The sequence below is a fragment of the Mizuhopecten yessoensis genome, unplaced genomic scaffold (assembly GCF_002113885.1).
Source record: "Mizuhopecten yessoensis strain PY_sf001 unplaced genomic scaffold, ASM211388v2 scaffold8365, whole genome shotgun sequence".
Lineage (NCBI taxonomy): Eukaryota > Metazoa > Mollusca > Bivalvia > Pectinida > Pectinidae > Mizuhopecten > Mizuhopecten yessoensis.
The window spans coordinates 344,670-362,809 of record NW_018407511.1 but is presented as its reverse complement, the minus strand read 5'-3'; the positions used below and the strand labels follow the sequence as shown (position 1 = coordinate 362,809).

The following is an 18,140-nucleotide window of genomic DNA, read 5'->3' as shown; positions in this document are numbered from 1 at the left end:
TGCTTGTTTTTAACTTTCCATATAGGGAATGTTTATCATGCAAGGTAACACTAATCTTACACAGGCCACCATGTATAGTCCAATCCGACTGACGTTAGTGATAAGTGACAGTATTATGCAGGTGCTTGTTGTTCATCCCTAGATTACTCTGCCTCGTTTGACCTTGAGGGTAAAGTTATTAATATAACACTTCTGTCCCTTACTTGAACCACTTTCTCCTGTTGACTGGCTGCTGTTCTAATGAGTGTTAAGTGAGTATTAGGGGGTGAAGATTTCGGGGGCGAGAGTATAAGGCAGTGATGAGAAAAATATTTTGTTACTTCAAGGAAATATATATGCTGAAATAAAGACAGGATTGTGGTGAGTGTATGCCTTTAACTCATTCACCCCTGAAGATACATTAGAACTCTTCCAATTCAAAGGTTGGAATTGTTCATTATGAATTTTCAGGGGTGAATGAGTTCATTGATTGATTATTGATTGGGGTTAAGGATCCCTGTACCAATGCCAAAAATATTCAAAACGATTTGGAGACTAATTTTTCCAGCATTACGATAGCTTTGATGAATAATTTCTAAAAAGAAAATCATAACTTTTATGGAAAATAGTATACCTGTAGATTAAATAAACAAACTGTATGTGTATTCAAAAATAGTGCTCTGATTGTAAATATTCTGTGGGGCCAGACCTGGATTCGAACCCTGGACGTGACATTATTATACCATCGCTTTTACCAAGTGAGCTGCGTGTACCTAGTCAGCGGAAGTGCCTCGGCCTAATTGCACTGCAGTTATAGCCAAAAGGTAATAAGGGAGGTTACTCTACATACAAAGTAATTCAATGGAACTCTCTAGTGTTTTGCCTGCAGTGGAACAGGAATCCTTAACTCATTCACCCCTGTAAACACATTTGAACTCTTCCAATTCAAAGGTTGGCATAGTTCATTATGAAATTTAAGGGGTGAGTGAGTTAAAGCCTGTTTCTGTTAGAACTGAGCTTGTTTGTTTGTTTGACTAGTTTTAAGTCCGCTTCACTACTGAGTAGTTCAGTTATTAAGCAGTTGACTATATACATCTAAACCTGACTGGGTTCCTTTTATATAGACCCTCATAAAAGTCATCCCCTAAGGATTATCAGGTTCAACATTAAATAAATATACAATGATGAACTTTTTAAACTGAACTTTAAATTTATCTACAAACAAAAGTTTAAAAGAGACCAAAGATTTATAAACTAATTATGAAAGGTGACATTCTCTTCGCTATAATGATATAATTATGATCCCCTGCTTGACAGAGTTTGTGGGAGATGTACTTGTGGCTTCAACTTGTCCTTTTGTTTGTCCCTCCATCTCTCCATTCACAATTGTTTCCAGAGAATATCTCAACGATTGTTACAGATTTTATCTTCAGACTTCCCACTTGTCTTTTTGTGCTTTTGTTTTTGTTTCTGATATCAAGAAATTTCATGTTTTCCTTGAAATAGTAGAGCACATTATTGTTTCAGGAGCATATCTAAAAAATTGGTATATATATAGGATCTTCAAACTTCACACAGAAGACAATTGCATTCTAGAAGGATGTTTAAGGGTAATTTCACCTTTCTGCCATGGAAATAATGCTTAGAATATGTACATATTTGCATTTCTGTAGGATATCTCAAACGCTGTTACAGATTTGATGTTCAAACTTGTAGCAAAAGTCATCCCAATGCAGAGGGATTCCTTTTGCTTTTTAAAATTTTCTAAATTCGTTACTAAGTCACCTGAGACAAACTCACATGTGATCTATTGGGATCTCTTTTTATACATTGTCTAAGATGCATCATCTTTCTGTAATCAATTCACATTTTTCAACTTCTCAAAAACTGCTAGTAATACATTTACTTCAATTTAAACATGATGTTTCACATTCTATGTAATATCAAAACAAGTTTCATCATTAAATGTTAAATAGCAGAACAAATTACCTAAGCTGACAAACATTGAATGATCACTGTGTTTATAAGATTTATTTTAATCAAACCGTGGCGATTACTTCCTCAACCGCTATACATCTGTTCAGCCAGTTGAAGTATAACATCAAAGGACACAATCTTTCAATGTGTCTTTTAGTTAAAGTATATGTTTTCTAATTAATCTCGCCAAACAAGAATTATTTCTGTTATAATTAAGTCCAAGTTGTGGCCGGGATAGCCGATCGTGATAAATTTCGCCAATCATTTTGTCATATTTCATGGCTGTTACTGATGAGAAGCTGGTCTTCGGTGATTAACTGGCCAATTCTACATCAGACATGAACAGCGCCCTCTATTGGCCCGATCTTAACGACACGAACAGCACCATGCGTTAATGACTATATCATTTCTTGGTTGTGTTTTGAATCTGAAATCGGCCCAATCCACTCGACTGTGTATTGATTGTCTGGAACAGACAGAGCTATGAAAACCATCTGAATATGATTCTGCTATCGCGATGTACAAATGCATAAAGTATTTTTTTAAAGCTTTATCATTGAGCTAGGTTCCTGGGTACAATGATTCTAAAGAGCAGGGAATTAATGATGGTGATTTTTTGAATTCATTGTTAGATGTTTCAGTGACTACCAGAATGGATTGTGTTTACATTTCATCTTTATTGTAATTTCAAGCGTTATCTTGAATGGGTCTCTACTCCTATTTCCTCGTCCGGCTGCATGCCATGATTTGTATAAGGCCTATTGTCATTGGATGTAAGACCCTTTTATTGGGAAAAAAAAGCAGAATAACTTTTTACGATCAGTTGGTCCGTGACTTCAGCCCTAAAAGTACCCACCTTCGGGACTGTGGTCTTTGTTTTTACCTCATGCGGAAAAAACAATAAGCTTTTTCACTTACAAGGGATTTCTGGCTGGGATGGAGCACTTGAGTCGGAGTAAATGAGATTTACATTGCAGAGGTAGAACGTCTGTGATTAAAATGGATTGCTAGTCTTGTAGTATTCCCCACAGGTTAAGCCTTCCCCCATGTCTGTCCAACATTCGACAAATGATCTGGGCAAGACTGTTTGAACTGTCAGAGGCATCTCGCAAAGCAAACATCAACTTATTCAATTATGTTTGATGAAATTTGTGCAATTTTTCCTCTGTCAATACACAGTAATTCAGTTCTGTTTGAAGAGGTAAATTTGGACCCATACCATAATTAACCTCCGCGGGTGGAGAGTTCCACACAAGATCCTTCCATCAGACTGAGATGGGGTCAAAGAGGGTCATTGTTATTTGCATGTTTCTCTTATCAAGCTGGCTTTAAGTGGTAATGAATCTGAAAATATTATGTGTCTAATCAGGCGCTGTAATATGTGATAGACGATCTGTTTATTTTGGCCAAAATGATGAATCTAGGTCCTGATCAGAAGATAAACCTTAGTCAATATCTCCATCATGACAAAATCCATATCAATGCCCCCATACAAATAGTTCAACAAATATTAGATGATGTTTTTAAGATATAAAATAGTCAAGTCATCATTTCTGATTCCTTTCTATTTGTTGTTTATTTGTTTAATTGATAAGAGACTGCAACGGTGCTATAAATTTACTAGAAACTGAGAGAAATGCACAGCTGGAGTGGGATTCGAACTTGGGACCTTCCAAAATCTGACATTTACCATATTGAGCTATCTGGTCACCGACAATTGACCCAGTCCAGTTCCGCTACTTTCCTCCATTTTTCTAAGTCTTCACCCCCGAAGACACAACTATTTACAACCCAGGTTCGGGCATTCTCTTGCCAAGCAATCATCCGGTACTTGAAAAAAGTGTTGGCAAGCTCGCCAATTTTAAAATAGGTGATAGAAAATGCCCGTCCAGACCGAGATTCGAACCTTGGACCCTCTGAGCTTTACCATCGACAGTCTAGCCAATTGAGCTATCAATCCAGTCCAGCTCTGTTAAATTACTATATGTTTATTTGAAACTGTAATGATACTGTATTATCGTTGGCAACCAGGAAGCTCAATTGGTAGAACATCCTTCTAGAGTTTGGAGGGTCCAGGGTTCGAATCCCGGTCTGACTGTTGCATTTCTCTTTCTCCTGTTAAAAAATTGGCGAGCTTGCCAACCTTTGTTTCAAACACTGGGTGAATGATCAAGATATCTGAACCCGAGTTATAAATAGTTGTGTCTTTGGCAGCAAAGTAGCGGACTAGACTTGGTTGATGGTTGGCGACCAGGTAGTTCAATTGGTAGAGTGACTCCATCTAGAGTTCAGGAGATCCCTGTCTGGCAGGTGCCTTTTATCTTTCTCTTGTTGCACATTTATTAGAGACTGTAATGATACTGTATATTTACTAGAAACTGTTTTTTTTTTTTTTTAACAAACATTTACTCATGTCATCAAACTTTCAAACTACATATGCCATGTCATTATCATTAATATACTATTCCTTAAATAAGGGACATATCATTAAGGACTTTATGGAACGCGCCAAAAAGCAACAACTCCAAGTAAAACTTCTCAGCATCAGTTACTGTCCTACTAACAGCTTACACAATGGAGGTTTTCTGTCTCAATTCGACTCTGTGGCCTGTGCCATATAATTATTAATGATGGACTGCAATCCTTCACGATATTGTTCCGGAGTAACTGTAACTGTTTTGATATTTGCAATCCATTCATTCATATATCCCTGATTTCTGTTGACAATTCGTACATAGCTCAGACAATGTTGTGACTGATCTTCAGGGCAATGTTTTGACTGGATTAATGTTTAAACAGATACAATACGACAAATATTCCACATTATAGTTATCTGAGAAAACAAATCTGTAAAACTCTAGTTTAAACACGGTGGTTATCTAGAACACACAATGGGGCTGACAGCTACTGTATGGTGTACGAAGCTGGTTAATCGTGGATACACACCTCCGCCCCTATAGCCATGTTAGATTTTGTGGGTAAATTTGCCAGTTTTATCTTGGATAAATACTTGGTTGAACTGTGTAAGCAGTCTGAGGATAGTTATACAAAGTAGATTGATTGTTTTGCAGTTAACAATAAGTGGGGGAGGAGGAGGAGGGGGGGGGGGGGGGGGGGGGGATGGAGTGATGTATGGGGAAATGAGATGTTATTGTTATTACTACTGTACATATTGGCCCAATACCTCAGCAAGGTAAACCTGCCATCACTTCCCTCCCTCTCCACAAAGTTTGCTTAAGGTAAAGATGACCAGTTCATTATTTAATCAACGGGAATTATCTGCCAGACATATTTGAAGAGTGAGCTATCACCATTTGCTGAGATTTACTAGACATACAGGCATGCTTGTGATTGTAATGACACAGTTGAGCTGAACGAACTGTCTTCAAACACACAAACTTCAGCCATTATAGCAGACTACCAAAAGCGTAGAACTGCATGTTTAAATATTGGAACAATGTTCAGGTGTTAGCTAACAGTTGATAACGCTAATCTAATATTAATTAGTTTATAAATGTTAAGTTATTGATGTTTATTTTGCTAAGTGAAACCAAATTGAACTGCTGTGAATATCACATTATATTTGTTGATTTTTTTTGTTTAAGTACGTTTATTTTTATAAACCTGACAAAAATATTCGACAGATCATAATTATTATAATTTATCGATGCTTCCATCTGTCTGTCTGTCTGTCTGTAGGTTCACACTTTGAATTTGGCAAGATAACTTTCATACCATTTTCATGAAATTTAGTCAGCATTTCCATTATACAGAGACCGGGGCTAATTTTGAAGTCGAGCAAAAACACGTGCATAATTAATTAGCATAGTGCTCTCTGATTGGTCAACTATATCTACACAATAACAAGAACCCTACAACCACATACCCATACATACAGATTTGAACCAAATAATTTGTTGCGGTATCTATTTTTGTACCTTAGAATGAATGAGAGGTGATGCCCAAATTTTAGAAATGATGTTTTTAAATCTACTGCTATGAAACTGCCTCGGGACCAAGGAATCTTTTTTTTGGGTTATAAGGGAAGAGTGTTGTCCCCTATGGTACTGAGAAGCATAGCTCAAAAGGGGAAAATATTTGTTATGTTTCATATCTTAAAGCTGACAGTGCAAGTTAAATAGCTTTCAATTGAGATTAAAAAATATATACATTTTTTTCTGGTTTGGTTTTGCGATCTGCCCCATATCTTCCGACTACCGGTATTGTTTCTAAGGAAGTGCCGACATTTTAGTTTGGTCCTTGCTTGGTAACGAGTATGGGTATCGCTGGGTATAAAAAGCGTTTTACCCGTCAAACCGGTTATCATTTGTTCTACGTGTGCGCAAGGTGACACTACTATATTATACATATATATAACACTTTCACGATTTTTTACCGACATTTTGTATCAGATCAGTTGAATAAAATTAAAATAGAACACATCAAAGTAAGCATTTATCTAAAAAAAGTGGAAATAGTAGAAAATGCGACCAATTAAAATAAAGTGCACAAGGTGAGTGCGTTTGATTATTGATAACAGTTGCTGAACAGGGTGCGCAGTGCATTGAATCACAAGACGGTTAGTTGTAGAATGATAACCGGTTTGACAGGTAATGCGCTTTTTATAACCAGCGAGAACGCTGCTCGTTACCAAGCAAGGACAAACTAAAATGTCGGCATTTACTTAGAAACTATAGCCGGAAGAGATGGGGAAGATCTCAAAACCAGAAAAAATATTTTGAAAAAAAAAAAAAAAAAATCTCAATTGAAAGCTTTTTAACTTGTTCTGTCAGCTTTAATGAGGAAATTTGTTACGGTTGCTTATAGATATTCTGGTGAGCAATACAGGCCCTTTGAGCCTTTTGTGCAGTAGGCTTAATGTGTATTTAGATATGAGGAGATTTTGTGTACATATTGGATGATAAGTGTTTACAATGACAATTGTATGTGAACTTGTAAACAACACAGTTGATCAGGACAAGTAGTTTACATCATTGTAGATATAAGGTATTTCACTTTAAGGATTCCTGTTCCACCGCACTTTGGTTTCTTGTATATACATTAATCTTCCTTTAATTTCGTTTTGGGTATAACTGTAGCACAGTTTGGTAGGGGTTTCACAATACTATAAGAGTGTATCACGATATATTGCAATACAGAATGAATATATTGCGATACGTATCCCGATATATTTTCATAAAGAAGGATGTGCTCAATTTTCATAATGAATTGTTGTCAGAATGTTATCAAACTTAATCATATATAATATGGATTACATAGATTTAAGAATTTTTGTCAAACCAACCAACCAACGATTACAAAATTTGAACTATTAAAAGCCTGCTTTATGCTTATTAACATATCTGTTAGAAGTTGCAGTAATTTTCAAAGTTAGCACACCAAGCAGATATATAAAAATATGCTTTTGAAAAATATTGCGATACAGCAATATTTCATCTCTGTATTGTGGTACGATACGATATACCCGTGTATTTCGATATACCTGTTTTCGATATATTGTGACAGCCCTACTGTTGGGCCAGATCAATTCTGTTGACTGGGTAGCTCAGTCATCAGTTAGAGAGATAGTATATATAACAATCTGAAGTCTAGGGTTCAAATCTCAGTCAGTCTGGCTCCGCTGAATTTTTACACACAGAACACTGCTGTTGATAATATATCGCTGATTTCATCTCTCTTATTTTCAGTAACAGCCTGCAAAGTATGCTTTTCTTTTCAGAAATGATTAATCAAAGCTGTAGTCATGCCAGAAAAAAACAGGTCCCAATGTATAGTTACAGATTTTGGCAGTGGTACAGGGATCCTTAATCACAATATTTTCCTGTTTGATTTCAGGAACTCTACAATCGAGGACTTGGAGAGACAGATTATTCAAGATGACAAGCCGCCATTATCAGGTAGGACATAGGTCAAGGTCGTTATTATAGGTCCTTTTATCTACCTGTTATCTGAATGGGTGAAGTGATAAAGGCTTGTGGCTGGATCGTTTCAGTTTCTAAAGCCAGTACAATCATATTTTGCAAAAAACAATGAGCCTTATTTGACATTGTATTTAATCCATGGCCACGGGAAATAATGTTTTAAAAATTCAGGCCAAGGAAATTCATGAATGTATAAATGAAAGACCCATCCCTGACCCCTGAATGGGGTCAGGGGAGGGCCAAATACATGAAATGGAGGAAACATTTGAGTAATACTACTTTTGTATGGTTGAAAGAACTTAAACCACATTTTATAAATCTTGGGTGATAACTTGGAAACAGTTGAGATCCCAATCATACATTTGTACATACTAAAACGCCATGATTGCCTAGATGTCTATGTATCCAATACAGGCCCCTTGCTCCCCTTGTTTTTAATAACCTCTTCCTAAATGACAAATTGTAGTTTGGATATCAGCCAAATATGGTATGAAGCCTTTTGACAAGGGAATCATAATTAATTTGAATAAAGGAAGGGTGTGGCTCCTCTGGAGACAAGGGTTGGGGCTGTAAGGAGAAACATTGGTTTATATTTTTAAAGTTTAAAGACAACTTCATAAATGTAAGGTGATTTTACTTTAATTAGACATGAATCTCTTGGCTAGGAGAATGTTATATTGTGTACAGTGTATATGAATGTTTTGACATAGTTTTCACTAAATTTAGCATGAAGAGTCGTTAAATTTGGCTAGGGAATCAAATGTTTCATATGAAGGGGTGGCCCCCTGGGGACACAGTGGTTGGACCAAATGGAAAGGGGATTTAATATTTATAGATTGCTCCTTAAATATAATTGTGATGGGATTTTTACCAAATTTTTCACGAAGGCCAGAGAATCAAATGTTATATAAGATTAGTGAAGTATGGATAACCTACCCATGGCACGGTTTATATATACATACCTTTTGGTTAGAAACAGCTGGGTATGGCTTAGGTGTGGTGGGCGGGGCTAACCATGATTGAACCATGATTCTATCGCAGATTAGAACATGGCCCATATCTGATAGAAACATCCATTGTAAACGAGTCATGTTAGAATTTAAGTAAAAAGAATGGCCCAGTTTTTTGGAGATGATGAGGTATAAAAAGATACATTTGTTGTTGTAGGTTATGACAATGGACCAGCTTTAGGAGGTGACAAGGATAAATCTCACCATGGAAACCAGTCCACTCCAGGACAGTCTGTTCCTCCCCGCCCATACTTACCATATATGGGCATGCCTACAGCATCAATGTACATGCAACCAGTAGCTCCCTACATGTCAAGTTACATGGGTGCTTCTTTTCAGCCCGGCAATTTCCTTTCCCCGCCTCGTTACTTCAATCCTGGGATGAGGCCCCCAGCCCCTTTTATACCACAGAGATACAGTCCCAGTGCAGCGGGGTCAGCAAATACCTCTGGGGAACACATCGACAACCCGCTGATGGTCGGGGATCTACAGTCCTCTTCCCCGGGGACAGGGGAGAGTGGAGACCCCCCAGGGCCGTCTGGAGATGGTCAGTCCAAGGACACGGCCAATAGCTATCCCTTTAGAACCTCCCCTTTTCACAATCACACATCACCTCCTTTCAACCCCTACATGAGTGACCCCAACTATGCAAGATTTACTAGTGGACTCAACATAGCTGGTCATTTGTCCAGTCCAACTCGGCCAGAAGATCAAGCAAAACAGGTTGCATTATTGATGGCAGAACTAGACCACGAGAAGGCATGCAATAAAAAGGTAGGTTACGTGTTATGGATACTTGTAGGGCTCAGAGATATGGATACTTGTAGGGCTCAGAGATTTGGATACTTGTAGGGCTCAGAGATATGGATACTTGTAGGCCTCAGAGATATGGATACTTGTAGGGCTCAGAGATATGGATACTTGTTACTCAACAAGTGACAATATTGCATTTATTTTGTTTAAAATCAAATTTGAAATGTGTGAAAAAAACAAAAAACAAAATTAATTTTTATTTTTCCCCCCAGTTGGTGGACAGATTGGCAGATGCGGAAATAGAACTGGAAACATCCAAGATATCATTGAAGGTGTCCAGCGCTGACCACCACTGCGATACAGAAGCAGGCAAGGCTGCAGGTAAGTGTTGTAATCCAACTCCACAATATTTATCAGGTGAAGTTACAGGCAGTATATGGAAGCAATTCTATGGATGGCTTGGTTAGTATGGTGTTAGCTCACCTGTACAAATGGCAAGTGATCTGATGCAATGGCAAGTTATTCATCTGAGGTCCAGTGTCAACTTTAATGTTTAGAACAAATTCTGCTGAATAACTAAGAGGCCTAGGGTTATGTTATTTGACAAGTAACATGCCAGTATAAAAGGCAATCAACTTTATTCAAATGGACGACCTTGACCCACTTTGAATGTCAAAGAGTACAAATCTGTTGAAATAATCATAAGGCCTAAAATCATGATACCTTTCAAGGGTCATGTGTAAAATAAGATAAAATTTCCCTCCAAAGATTCGAAAGATGTATAGTTATTAAAAAAAAAGAAAAAAGATCAATAAGATGCGGATGAATGACATTTGATATCATTTAGAATATATTTGTATCAACCTACATTAACTCATTCACCCCTGAAGACATTTGAACTCTTCCAATTCAAAGGATGGAATATTTCATTATGAAATTTCAGGGGTGAATGAGTTAACGGATAAAAATATGTGATGAATAACTGTTGAATGATACAGGCCCAATATGCCTCTTGTCCTCTTGCTTATGCAATACCATGGGGTCATCAAATTTGACTGGAAACATCTTTAGGTGGGAGGGATTCAAAATTATATAAATAGAGGGGCTAACCCCTGGGACTGGGCTAAAAAATGATAATTTGACCACACTGTATTTGTGAAGGAGTATTGAGCACACTGATACTGGAATCATTGATAGAGATATTGCCCTTCACTTGTTTTAGGTGTATCTCAAATTTATTAGGACCACATGTACATTATGACTACATCAAAACATTAAAGTAATATGAATATGTGGCCAAGTGGTTAAGGTGTCTGACATTCTGCTGTCACTAGCCCTCCAGCACTTAGGGTCGCAGGTTCGAGACCTACGTGGGGCAGTCGCCAGGTACGGCCGTTGGTCGGTGGTTTTTCTTTGGGAACCCGGCTTTTTTCCACCATCAAGACCTGGCACGTCCTTAAATGACCATAGCTATTAAAAGGACGTAAAACACAAACAAACCAAGCCAAAGAATATGTAGAGCCAGAAACATGTTTGTAAACAAATCTATGTCAATTATATAACTTCCTTTTGAATTGCACTGCTTAAGGACTGAATTCTCCTTTGGTCAGTTTCATGGAATGAAAAATTGAGGTGTACTTGAGACAAGTTCCGTTATATTTAAATCAACACATTTTTTTGAATAATTGAAACTTGTGAATTTCTGTATAGATTGTGGCTGATATTGGAGCTTGTGCAAGTCTACATATTGACGTAATGTAAAAATATAGCCCATCATTGGAGGGCCATCATACAGGGCTGTGGTGTAAGCTGGTATTTCTATACAGCAACATCGTGATGTACCATAATAAACTACAAAACCAGAATATAATCAACATACTTAGTTGTATTTGATTAATTCTTTCCAAATCTGAAGACATGCATTCATATGCACAGGCAATGTTAATCTTGTCAATTTTGATTCATCGGCGAATGAAACGGTCAAGATCTGGAAAATCTCAATGAGTCCAACTTGAGCAGAAATTGAAATATATGGTGGTGAAGTGTGGACATTTTTAGTGTGTATATCTTTTGCCACCATGTAACTGGAAATGTCTTTCTGACTTCTAACAAGAGTAAGGACATATCTTTGTGTTAAAAAATATAATACCAAGTTGTAATAGTTAAAGATATATTATAACTATACAAATGTATAACAAAAATTAGTTCACAGGACATTTTAAAAATTCGTAATTTTAGAAAAATTTACGAGGGTAAAAGTGTGTTGGTTGAGAGCCTTCTGCGTTAATTCTATATGACTATGATCTGTTTATAATTTATCAACTATTGCAAAGGAAAGAAAAATCATTGATACCTAAAATAAGTGTTGATATCTTAGAAAAATTCCCGGCAATTTTTTTTATTGTAAGGGATTAGTGAAACTTGCCATGTCTTGTTTATACAAACTCTTTCAGCCTTAATTTTTATCATTCTATTTGAAAATTGTTTAATATCTGAAAATCTTATAGTGTCCCATATAAACTCATTACATGTATATATTTATACACCCAAAAACCCTTACCAAGTTATCATTAATGTTAACAATTATCTCAAATAGGAGAAGCTTATCGGGCTGTTAATTTCCACCGTTGATTATGAAACAAATTGTTACATTTGGGAAGTCATTCTCACCCTGTCCAATGTTCACACATTTCCTTATTACAGAAACCCCAAACATGACCAACCGTGTAATATCAGGATACGATAAATCACAAAACCCTAGCCATTTACGGAGACATTACTGAGATTGTGACAGAGGACAAATTTGCAATTACAGTTAACGATTTTATCCTTCCTCTCTCCTCCTCCTCCTCCTCCTCCTCCTACGCTGCTGTTTAATATAATGTGTGTCATCGGTAGAGCTAAATGCCACGAGGTCCACGTGATTACACTAAAATGCCTTGAACGATTACTCTGAAGCTGTAGAGATGACGATAACACCTCTTGTCAGGGCCCCGGCCTATCACGGCTTTCCTCAGGTAGTCGGATCCTCGTATTGATTGGATTCAGCTGCTGAGTTGCCGTGACGACTAGATTGATGATACTCCACGAGTTTTCAATGTGCTTATTGATCTCTAACAATTAATGCTAGTGTTACACTAGCCATTTCAAGAGACAATATTTCACTTTGATGTCGGAACGTTCCTGTCCCGTTCAATCATGCACAGGAATATTATTATCACTTGTTTTAGTTTTAACAATTGATTGGCACTGTAATACCTGTTCCCTACATAGCACATTTTATGTTTTAAATTGTCATTTTTTCCCGGATTGGGAAATAAACACAGCACATATCAATCAACAGAAAGCTTGCATGGCTCGCTCACAGCGTAGGGAGCCCCGTATTGTTCCGTAGCGATGTCAACATCTATTGCTTTTTACCTCGGCTGTTGGGAGACAAATTATCACCATTGAATTAGCAGGTGCAACCAATTTATCCTGTATTAATGACCTTAAACGTTTTCCTGAATACACGGGATGGGTAGTCATGTCAGGCCTAGTCTGTTTTATAGCTGTCTATAACCTGACACCATCAGATAATAGACTCGACGCAAAATGAATTAAACGTGACGTTCTATAATGTCACGGAGTCGTATTATCGCCTCACAAATTGTAGCTCCTCTATTGAATGTCTGAGAAAGAAACAATTTGGAGAGTTTTGGTACAAAATACAGAACAATATCAAACAGTTAATTGATTTTGAAAAAAAATCTATACTTTTGACAATAATGTAGGGCTATTACAATTCATTTGTTTTCTTTATATGAATAAATTTTTCTATGAAGAAAGGACTGATAAATATCTATTTTTTTATGAAGCATATAATTTTTTATTTTTCAATTGATATTAATGATTAGTGTAGGTATTGAAAGAAGTGTAATAGACCCAGTCTGATACCACCAAAGTTCTGTTTTCATTTTGAGTGCATTTATCAGATCTGGACAAGAGATATACAGGGTAGTGTAATCTATAATCTACACATGGGAACTGGGGTATCCATATTGTTCCTTTCCTAATTACGGCTCCATTCATCAGCTGTAGTATGCAGGGTTTAGGATCAAGCGTATCCAATATAAAAGGTACAGACTCATATTGACTGATCAAGCAGGTTTCTCCTGACTCATTTGAATTAAAGTCCTGACCTAGAAAATTTGTGCTCTCTGGCCCAGTCCACCGAAGGACCAGAAAATTCATATATTTTTATTGTAATAATGATTATTAGGCAATTTCAGGTTATGAAACTTGATTCAAATACTTGAAATAATGCAATATTTTATAAAATTATTTAAATGAATTAACATGAAGTTTCAACTTCATTCTTCAAATTTCATGATTGTTCATGAAAATTTCAGGCAAATTCATATGACATTATAAATGCATGGTTATCAGTTTCTTGTAATTCAAGTAGTTTCCTAACTTGTATTTTAAATGAAATTCATGAAACACTATTACATGTAAATCCTGATCATGCTAGTTAAAAAAAAAAATTGAAATTGTATTTTTTGTTATTTTCTCCAGGGAAAGTTAATGTAGCTGCAACTGTTGTTTTAGATTCAAATTCATGATAATTCACGTGTAGACTTCCTGAAAATGTCCTGCTCAGGATGGTCGAGTTATTAACAGTATCCTGTGTCAGTTTAACATAATACCTGGATATTGTGTATTAGGGTATGGCTGCAGCTGCTCACGGTTTCTCGTAAATGAGTAATGAGGTCACGTCCTAACTTCACTCCTGCCGTTTTACTTGTTTGACTCGTTCTCGATAAAAGGTTGTGATTGACACCTGCAAAATTTGACTATTGTTTCTCAATCGACCTCACACAATTACAAGCACTAGTGGTCATGCTCTCGTGAACACCCAGGTGACTGCCCGAGGCTGACGAGTGATTCTAATGGCGTCAGGTCTCGTTCATCACCCAGCTGGTATAGTGACTGATGTGGTCAAGCGAGTCCCTAATTATCTATTTTACCATTTTATGGCCTCTCACACTTTCATTTTTTTTTCTCCGATTATTGATATCTGGAAATTTCAACTCCCATACAGAATTACGTTCAGGTGTGGAGTTGTTTTAATGTTGGCCAAAATATTGGGAGTCTTCTGCTGAAAACAAGAGAGTTGACATGTCTCTGAGAGTTGATTTGTTTTCAACTTTAGTGCAATGTTTAAATTGCTAAAATAAAATTAGCACTAAAATATTACAATTACAGTATATTTTTTGAATTTCAGTTGAACTGAAATAATTCAAACTTAGCTGAAATAAAATAAAATTAGCACTAAAATATTATGATTACAGTATATTTTTTGAATTTTCAGTAAAAAGGAAATAATTCAAACTTAGTTGAAAATATTGAAATGAGATGGCAGTATGTATAGGGCCTAAAGGGCAGGGTCAGAAGTGGAAAAATCTATAAAGATTTAAAAATCTTCTTCAGAAACAGAAACCCTAGAATGCTATATGAATAGAAAAGATTTTAGGATGCATTTATTACAGGGTATAATTGTGAATTTTATTACCCTGGATTATCTGTTGGTGAATGTGGTCGTTTGGTAGTTATATGATCAGTCTACCAAACTTCAACCTGCTGTCCATGTTTTGGCAGTGTTGATACTGATTAGATTTTTAAACCCGGGACTGTTATAGCAAAATAAGTAAAAAATAAGTCACATGCCTTTCTTCAGAGATAAAAAATGTCTCTGCTGTTGTTCCATGTTTATCTAACTACAATGTAACATGTAACCAATGTGTACCTACCGTAGTATATATATGAAAGTAGTTAAAGCTGCTAAACTTTGACTATGCAGTGTTCCGCAAAAAATGATTCCTGTGAAAAAGACCTGATTAGGACAACAAATAAACTATACAGTAGATCATATCTTGTTGGGCAGATACATTGGGCATTTACAAGTTACTGTATATAGTGCTTTGAATTCGATGGATCAATATTTCGCGGTTTCGTATTCAGTACATATTCATGGGAGTTAAATTTCGCTGTGCAACCGAACCCCATGTGTTGTGCAAAGTATTTTGAGTGTCATCATTTATGGGTTAAACCTCGAAATGACACTCAAAAAAGTAGTTAATATTTTCGATAATTTTGCTCGTGTTTAGAATTCGTGGATATTAGTCAAAGTGCCAATATAGCAAAATTAAAAACCCCGCGAAATATAACCGGCGCTATACAGTATTTCGTACTATATTGGTAATGCATTGGTTATCTCCCTTTGTAGCACTTGTTCAAGAAGTCCACACAGCACAGAAAAAGCGGGATGAATTGTCCCAGAAGAGAATCAAGGTAGCCAATCAGGAACGCGATGAAGCTTTGTTAAGGTTACGACAGGCAGAAGTACGACTGGATGACCAGTAAGTTAACAGTCCTGATTACTATGGAATATTCATACAAATTCAATATAGTATGTATATTGTGTGCCCAAGAAATGTATATACCACCATGTGTTAAAGAAAATGTATTTTATGAGTCATAGAAATATGTACCAAGTTTGATGTCATCATAAGAAAAGTGTGCTATGTTGCATAGAAATATGTATTCTAAGTGTCATAGAAAGGTGTACTATTAGTCATAGAAATGTGTGCACTATAATTCATTAATTGTGTAATTGAAATGTGTGTGCTAAGTGTCATACAAGTGTGTGCTTAGTGTCATAGAAATGTGTGTGCTTAGTGTCATAGAATTGTGTGTGCTTAGTGTCATACAAATGTGTTTGCTTAGTGTCATAGAAATGTGTGTGCTAAGTGTCATAGAAATGTGTGTGCTTAGTGTCATAGAAATGTGTGTGCTTAGTGTCATACAATTGTGTGTGCTTAGTGTCATACAAATGTGTGTGCTTAGAGTCATACAAATGTGTGTGATTTGTGATAGGAATTTGAATGTATGTAATATTTCTCATAGATATGTTTGCACTTTGAGTCATAGAAACATGTGTGCTATGTGTTGTAGGGGCTATGGAACACCTGAAAGATCAGACAGTGACGATTTAGATGAAGATGATCAGGTATGTAATTAAAACCGAGCCATGTGAGAGCTTACTGAGCTAATGCTGTGATGCTGTGTACTACTGTCCCTCTGGTGTAAACTTTTGATTCTTCTGATATCAAACTTCAGGAATTAATCCTTCTAGGGTTGATAAATCATTGTATCAACCTCAACAGAGGTTAATAATTGTATTCAATGTATTTGAAGGGAATGAAATCTTAAACAGATTTATAATTTGAAAGATATATTTGAAAAAATTGTTCTAATAATGAACAATTTTCTTCAATTTGCATTAAATTCTGATATGATTGAACAAATTAATAATGAGGTGTTGTAGTTGAGGATATTGACTTTAACCTCGAAGAGTAACAAAGCTAGTTTTGTGGAGTTTATGAAGATTATTGATTAGGATATGATGTCGGGCTTAGAACAGAGTCACGCCAGCGGGGGGTTCACAATCTATGTAACCCATGAAGACCCGATATGTTATATATGTCTTTGATTGTGTGATAAACAAATGCATGGATGATCCAGGTGAGTTAATGTTGTCGAAGGGTGGAATTTGTAGGACTTATCAACATACCAACATTAGTCACCAGGTCAGTAGAAATGGAACCAAGAGTATTACACAGGTTTGATCTGATACCATGACTTAGCCATTTTCTGGTATAATACAGATTTCATTGTCTATCCGTTTTATCACTGGGATTTTTTGCTCTTTGACCTAGAGGGAAGGATATAAAAAAAGGGCGTGGCATCCCTGGGAAAGAGGGGCGAGGCTCATTAGGTGAAATAAGGGTTGATCTTTAAAGACAACCCATTAAAAGTGCAAGTGAAGGGAGTTTTGACCAAATTTGACTTGAAGTATTCCTTGACCAAGGAAGTTTATTGTTGTATGAATAAACATTTTAATTCTCTTGGGAACAAGGTTATCAATGTATCAACTGTATGGCTGTGTCTGTATTTACTGTATGGCTCTCTATATTTACTGTATCGCTGTGTCTATATTTACTGTATGGCTGTGTCTATATTTACTGTATGGTTGTCTATATTTACTGTATGGCTGTCCTTATTTCCTGTATGGCTGTGTCTGTATTTACTGTATGTCTATCCTTACTAACGGTATGGCTGTCTATATTTACTGTATGGCTGTGTCTATATTTACTGTATGACTGTGTCTATACTTACTGTATGGCTGTGTCTATATTTACTGTATGGCTGTCCTTATTTCCTGTATGGCTGTGTCTGTATTTACTGTATGTCTATCCTTACTAACGGTATGGCTGTCTATATTTACTGTATGGCTGTGTCTGTATTTATTGTATGGCTGTCTTCATTTACTGTATGGCTGTCTATATATTTATTGTATGGATGTGTCTATATTTACTGTATGGCTGTGTCTATATTTACTGTATGACTCTATATTTACTGTATCGCTGTGTCTGTA

At 36.4% G+C, this 18,140-nt stretch overlaps 1 protein-coding gene across 2 annotated transcripts in view; it reads left to right on the top strand.

The window, feature by feature from the left end:
- Positions 1-18,140, top strand: part of LOC110455716 (mirror-image polydactyly gene 1 protein-like) — a 51,191-nt gene that overhangs the window by 16,740 nt on the left and 16,311 nt on the right. For both annotated transcript variants that reach the window (XM_021506028.1, XM_021506027.1), the window contains exons 3-7: positions 7,813-7,874; positions 9,066-9,682; positions 9,934-10,042; positions 15,930-16,062; positions 16,658-16,712. In XM_021506028.1, coding sequence (XP_021361703.1) covers positions 7,813-7,874; positions 9,066-9,682; positions 9,934-10,042; positions 15,930-16,062; positions 16,658-16,712 — 976 coding nt within the window. The remainder of the gene's footprint in view (positions 1-7,812; positions 7,875-9,065; positions 9,683-9,933; positions 10,043-15,929; positions 16,063-16,657; positions 16,713-18,140) is intronic.